Source organism: Berghia stephanieae, chromosome 9 (genome assembly GCF_034508935.2).
Source record: "Berghia stephanieae isolate SIO BIC M18660-M18661 chromosome 9, UCSD_Bste_1.3, whole genome shotgun sequence".
In the NCBI taxonomy this organism is placed as follows: Eukaryota; Metazoa; Mollusca; class Gastropoda; order Nudibranchia; family Aeolidiidae; genus Berghia; species Berghia stephanieae.
Window position 1 is genome coordinate 11,603,930 of NC_088368.1, and position 7,500 is coordinate 11,611,429.

Here is a 7,500-nt window from a genome sequence, read left to right on the forward strand (position 1 = left end):
CTGGCTCTAAACTATCGGAACAATGGCGGACGCCCTTATGAAATATGTCTCCGACGAGTATAAAAGTGTATCCAGAGGAGATAAACATGATAAATATGATCATTTTTTGACTTTTATAAAATCTGATCATATGACATATGAAAAGTTCGAGCCAACTTGAAGAATAAAAAGTACAGGTTTTCTTTGTTTAGAACCAGGCTGCTCGTCGTTGGTGAAGGACGTGAATCAGACTATTGAATCCAATTTGAATTTGAACATAACGCGCGATGAGTGAAGATGTGTTTTGTAAACGTGTGGCTATGTGGTCTTGTGATCCAGGGGTTCGAGTCCCGCTTTACGTGGTGCGTCGTTGAGTCGTTTGTAAAGGCTCCTTACTCACATTCTCTCATCGAACTCATGAATAAATTGTCTACCTGAGTACCGTTAACAACGTTCTCTCCGACGAAAAAAAAAAAAAAAAAAACAGTTGTCATGTCTTCTCGTCCTAAATATTAAGTGTTGCTGTTGGCTAGGAACCTTTACAGAACGCTTTGGAAATGTTTATTGGATATTGCGCAGCATGATGCGTAAGTTTTATAAATTAACTCTCTGCCTACCAGCCATGTTCAGGATTTTCCCCCAAACTTCAACCCAACTAACACAAAAATAGATTTTTTATCACTCAAACACAATATCAGCAAAGTTCTTCCAATACATAATTTCTTTAGCAACACATGCTCTACAATACAGTGTTCATTTTCTTTAAATTTTATAATGTACAAAAGAAATTTGAATAAGAAAAATGTTGGTTAATCGTAACGATTTTCCTATAGTTGGTAAGAAGAGGGTTAAATAAAGAAATAAATAAATAAATTCCCATTATTCATCCCCAAGGGGAAATTTGTCTTTCGGGTCTATTCCAAGGGAAGACTGGAATAACACAGGCGTCAGACCCAGTGCAGCACCGCAAAGTGAGCTAGGGCGAGGTGACTTGCTCAAGGCCACACAGCGAGGCAGGTAGTCAAACTCGGTACCCTTTGGGTACGAAGCAAAGCACAGTACCGCTGAGCCACGCTGCCCCTAATCTAGTAAGTTAATCATTTCGACTCACCCTTGGTGAAGCAGACAGTAAGAGACCCATCGCCAAGCCTCCCTTCGTCTTGTTGGGTCATACATAAGGACATTGCCGCTCGGAACACCCTCAAAGGCTTTGAAAGTCACGCCCTCTGTTTCGTTGGCAATTACGTACACGATAATCTGTGGAAAATTTGATTGAATGTATTAAGTGTTTATTATTATATTATATATATATATATATATATATATATATATATATCATCATTGTTTATTACTTAATCATCATCATCACCACCACCACCATCATCATCATCATCATCATCATCATCATCATCATCATCATCATCATCATCATCATCATCATCGTCGTCATCATCATCATCATCATCATCATCATCATCATCTTCCTCCTCCTCGCCCTCCTTTTCCTCCTTCTTATCGTCATCATCATCACCATCATTTCCAATCTGGATACATTGGTAGGTTAACATGTTTCCCAAACCTCCTTCCTCTTTCTCTTTCTATTGTCATTCCAGTATAGTCCCTCTTCAATAATAAATACATATGCTCAATCCATACCCATTTTGATTTCAAAGGAATATTGCATCAAAATTATAACAGTGGTCTTGTGGTATGACACTCACTTTCAGATCGGAAGGTCATGGGTTAGAGCCTCACTCGGCGCATATAGTTGAGTTCTTGAAAAAGGCTCTTTACTCACATTCTTTCACTGTACTCGGGTGTAAAATGAGTATCTGGCCGTTAACAGCAAAACTCTGTCGAAAAAAAATTATAATATCGCCCAACAGGCGTCATTTATCGTTCTACATGTTACATGTCAGGGACCCTTTGTAAAGCGCTTTGAGCACATTTAGTGGATATTGCACTGTATAAAAGCTGACGTTTAACAGTCATCAAAGTAGCCAATTTTAATTACATCGGCGGGGTGGGGGGGGGGGTGCCTTTAGCTCATTTGTCAAAACACTCGCTTCACAGCCAGCGGGACTGAGATCGATCTCTGGTGCCGTCGAAAGTTTTTTCTGATCCCCCTGCCTAACCATTAGTCATAGGGTAGCCGGGTCTGTTAGATCTGCCGGATAGTACTATGCGATAGACTAATGTTCTATCCAAAGGATAGCAAGCAAGTTTCGGGCTAATAGAAATCAAGTATAAATTCCGGGTCCATGGGTCTAAAGGCTCAGAAGGACCACCATAAACTTCGTTCCCTTCCTTTAAAACATTTTAGTTTTTCTTTGTTGATTCGGTTCTTTTCTGATGGAGCAACATTTGAATCGAACAGTTTGATGAGTTGTCATACTCACCTAATACTCTTCAACAGTCGTAACGTCAGTTCCCTCTTAATGACGCATGGTAACTTAGTAACTGGCTCTAAACTAACGTAACAATGGCGGACGCCCATATGAAATATTTCTCTGACGAGCATAAAAGCGTATTCAGAGGGAAAAAAAACCATTATAAATCTGATCATGTTTTGACTTTTACACAATCTGATCACAAGACATATGAAAAGTTCTAGCCAGCATGAAGAATAAAAAGTACCGATTTTCTTTGTTTAGAACCACGATGGCCGCCGTTGCTGGGCGACGTGACATCAGACTATTGAATCCAATTCAGATAATGACACGGCATTGCTTGCTTTCTTCTAAATTGAAGAAGCAGGGAAATGACAAAATGAAATCAAAACGAGGCTGCACCAAAAGTTTGTTTTTTGTAACATTCGACACACAAAAAACAACGGCATTAAGTTAACTTATCATAGATGAAACAAAATAGGGAAGAAAAGTGCGATGTCAAAGAACTGGTTCCTATCTCATTGAAAGTGTAAAACCACTCCGGGGGACTGAATAAAACATTGTGTAAATGATCATCTGGTTCCAGAGTGACGGCATCTTCTTTTCCGGTCTAAATAGATGCTTGTATTCAATAAGGATCATCCATGCTCGCTGGCGAAGGACCATGGAGAAAGAATTAAAGGAAGCAGGCCTGTCCTGGAATACAGCCACCGCAAAAGCAGCCGATCGCAAAAAATGGAGATGTCTGGTGGATGCCCTATGTGCCTCAAGGCCCGAAGAGGATTAAGTAAGTAAGTAAGTAATCCTTAGAATCTGCGTAATATACATCCGGCTAACAAAATAGATTTGCCACCTTATGATTCAATATGTAACCTATTCATTATTAGTCCTCCGAAGGACTGGTTACATACACACTTCCAAGGAATTTGGAACAAAGGGAGTAGAATATGTGACGTCACAACTTTTCTTCCGTATTTGCATCGCTGAGCTCTTTGTTATAGTTCTTATCCAGCCATTTATACGAGTTGATCTCATTAAATTCTATCTCAATTATACTATAAATGTTTAAGGTTACACATAGTTTTATGTGTTGGTTTATACGTTAAATCCGGCTGGTGAATGTTATGAGATTTATTTTTTAAACTAAACGCCTAGCATCATTATATTTGGCAAATTGGATTATTGATAACACTAAGGCTCCGAAACCAATGGACCAATCGTCACCAAATGTTGCCTGGTGTTTACAATTGACATGTAGATGGTTTGCGTCTATTATGAGATGATTAGACATGGTGATGATTTTATCGAAAAATCAAAGTAGTTTCTTCAATTGCTTTCAATAGTCTGATGTCACGTCGCCCAGCAACGTGAGCAGCGTGGTTCTAAACAAAGAAAATCGGTACCTTTTATTCTTCATGTTGGCTAGAACTTTTCATATGTAATGTGATCAGAATGTATAGAAGTCAAAACATGATCATATTTATCATGTTTTTCTGCTCGTCGGAGAAATATTTCATAAGGCGTCCGCCATTGTTCCGATAGTTTAGACTAGTTTAGAGCCAATTGCTAAGTTACTATGCGTTATTATGGGGGAAGTGACGTCATGACGGTTGAAGCGTATTTCCATCGAAAAGACGAGCCATCGCTTTTAGCTTGTGGGATGTGTGTCAACCTTCCGATTAGCGAGTATGACAATGAGGTGGGAGTACTTGCATTGAATGGATACCCGTTAATGGTTCCTCTCATTATTTTTAATACAATAATTTCTTAAAATCTATGTCAGTCATGTTCTTTCTTAACTTCTGCTAAGTGAAGGAAATACATAAGATATTAAATGCAGAAAATATCTCTCCGTGCCCAAATAAAAATCTCCGTGGAGTTCTCTTACGAAGTCGAAAAATGTATTGTTTATATTACGACAATAGAAATTGAGTTCATATTTAATTTAGCACCTGAATAACAAATTTAGAGTTGACCAACTTATCATCCCGTTCATTGATCGAGCACCGTTCATTGAATGGACAGCTATGCTTGTTTTGAAATAAATTTCTGGTAAAATCGTATTTTTACGAGTTGATTTTTAAAAGTGGGGCAGCAACATTTGAATTTTATGTAGACAAACCACAGCCCTTTATCGTATCACTACAGTTACACCTCTGTGGCAGGCTTTCACTCTTATGTATGGGGCAACTTAACTATCCCCTTACCAACTATAGGAAAATCGTCACGTTCGTTACGATACAACCTACATTTTTCTTATTCAAATCTCTATTGTACATCATAAAATTTAAAGAAAATGAACCGTGTGTTGTAGAGCATGTTTTGCTGAAGAAATTATTTATCTGCTGCTATTGTGTTTGAGTAATAGAAATCTACTTTTGTGTTAGTTGGGTGTGAAGTTTTGGGGAAAATCCTGAAAACGGCTGGTAAGGAGAGAGTTAAGGAGCAGGCACTGGTGTAAGATATAGATCTGAAAAAAGAGTGTTTCAGTCAAGGCAGGCTGGGTTTTTTTTTTTTGGGGGGGGGGGTTCTTTTTCTTGTAATTTTCTTTTTTGTTTTGTCTGGCACTGTTTCATAAACACTTTTTAAGATCTTATTCTTATTAAGCTAAGTGTGTCACGCCATAAGCCCGGAAACTCTTGTACGTAATTTCCCTGACTTCGGGCAGAGATGCGTATACGAGATGGAAGTCGGTTTGGACGAATTCAATCCCTCGAGGGGGCGGGGACATCGACTCCTCGAAACTGGGGGAGGAGTTGCTAGGCTTTTCCACCAGCAAGAGGAGACATTGGGAGGCAGCCAATCGACTCCGTCGAGAACCTGCTTAACGGGAAAATCGCTGCATCAGTGGGGACTTTCCACCTGTCCAACATGTACCCGTTGTGGTAACGAGCCCAAAACCAGAGAGCATCTAGTTGAAACGTGTGTTGTGACGAAGCTTTCGGGTTGGTTTGCGACGGCGCACGAGTGAAGTACGGAGTTTGCTGATCGGGTCGATCGTCATAACATAGTAGTGTGAGCACAATTAAAAGTTGCTGCCAGAGGGCTTTAAAATCTTATATTTTGTCTAGTATCACTTAACTCGGAATGTAACTGTCGCTTTAGTTGGTTTTTTTTCGTATGAAGTGAAACACTAAGAAATTCAGATACATAAAATATTGATGCTGTGCGCTTAGGTAATTTACTCACAATATCCCCCATGCCGGAACTAACGTACCAACACTCAAACTGTTTATAACCTTGAGGGCATATAGTCTGTTAATACAATATAGTGAGAACTACTTATAAAAATAGTTGGCCTAAAAACAATAACAAAGAGCTGGGTGACGTCAATTTCGTTCTCTCTCTATTTTCATACCTGTGCCAGTGAGATGAGAATCATGAAGAAAGGTGGAGGGAGACACCTATAGTCATCCATCTTCTCTTTTATCGCTTCAGGGAGTGCCGTGTTTCTGCACACCTCCGAAAGGAATTCACCATCGCAAATGTACCGTCCTGATCCATGTGACCCCGAGCTCAAATCATTGCGTGACCCCAAGCTGGCGATATCATCATGAGGTAATTGATTAAGAACCTGAAATAATGAAAAAAAAATATGATGATGCTCTTTTCTGCTTCCTGAGTAATGTAGATGTTGCTGCTCGAAGCTCGAAGAAAAACAACGCACGCCACTACCACATTATCTCATTCGTCTGCAGTGTTTCTTTCATTCATCCTGTTTTGGTGATAAAGGGGAAACCCGAAACGTCCATTTTATCTATTTTCGTAAATTAAATTGAAGCTTATATTCAATTTCACATTTGTTATTTTTTTTTCATTTTCCTGCATATCTGCAAACCACCTGGGGTGAATAGATGGTATGCGCTTGGCTAAGAAGCTCATAACATTGCCATAAGTATAACGTATAACGGACCAACACACAAAACTGTGTGTATTCATGAACGTTTATAGTCGGGTTAATACAGTTCAGTGAGCATTACTCTGAACGCGGATGGCAAAAAATAATAACAAAGACCTGAGTGACGTCATCTTCGAACTATCTATTGTCTCAGACTTTGGTGTGCATGTTAATGTTTAGAGTGGCACAGGAGCGATTCTGTCTCTGAATTGTTTAAGGTTTTCAGAGCTAACTAACTACATCCGCGGGGAGGCTGTTCCAAATTCTGATCGTTGATGGAAAAAAAATCGACTACTCATGGCATTGCACTGTTAATGTTGAACGTGCACTTTGGAATCTGTGATCGTGTACTCTGGTCCCCCCCCCCCCCCCCCCCCCCCCCCCTTGTTGTTTAGGTTCAAGTTCAAGGTCGTGGGGAATTTCATTCATCTTGTATTGAATGAAAAGATAATTTCCTTATTCAACCCTCAGGGGAAATTTGCCCTTTTCTGTTATGGGACCCCGTATATATGGAATTCTATTCCCAGAACCATCCGGGAATAACCAACTGTTAATTCTTTTAAATTCAAACTAAAACATTTCGTTTTCCCATCGGCTTATTTCTAATCTCTGAATATTCAATTATTTGTGTGTGTGTGTGTGTGAGAGAGAGAGAGAGAGAGAGAGAGAGAGAGAGAGTGAGTGTGTGTGTGTGTGTGAGAGAGAGAGAGAGTGAGAGTGTGTGTGTGTGTGTGTGTGTGTGTGTGTGTGTGTGTTATGTTTCATGTGGAGCTGTGTGCGCTTACTTTATGCACGCGTGTGCGTATGTCTGTGCAAATATGCATGTGTGTGTATGCGTGTGTGTGTGTGTGAATGTGTGTGAGCGGGTTGCGACACAAGACATGCATTTTTTCATTAATAACAATATAAAACACACAACGCACTATATAGTAATTAAAATGCTCTAAACAATTGTCAGCCATTATCATCATCTTTCTTTCTATATGTCTATATCTGTCTATCTACCTACCTATTTACTACCTATCTATTAACTCTCTACCAACATATTTATTTATCTATATGTCTAAATCTGTCTATCTACCTACCTATTTACTACCTATCTATTAACTCTCTACCAACATATTTATTTATCTATATGTCTAAATCTGTCTATCTACCTACCTATTTACTACCTATCTATTAACTCTCTACCAACATATTTATTTATCTATATGTCTAAATCTGTCTATCTAC

At 39.2% G+C, this 7,500-nt stretch overlaps 1 protein-coding gene across 10 annotated transcripts in view; it reads right to left on the minus strand.

Moving 5' to 3' along the window:
- The window catches only part of LOC144979687 (rhomboid-related protein 2-like), a 35,740-nt gene that overhangs the window by 8,024 nt on the left and 20,216 nt on the right, over nucleotides 1-7,500 (minus strand). For all 10 annotated transcript variants that reach the window (XM_078926597.1, XM_078926602.1, XM_078926600.1 and 7 more), the window contains 2 exons: nucleotides 5,728-5,943; nucleotides 1,091-1,236 (listed from right to left, as the gene is read on the minus strand). In XM_078926597.1, the coding sequence (XP_078782723.1) occupies nucleotides 1,091-1,236; nucleotides 5,728-5,943 (362 nt within the window). The remainder of the gene's footprint in view (nucleotides 1-1,090; nucleotides 1,237-5,727; nucleotides 5,944-7,500) is intronic.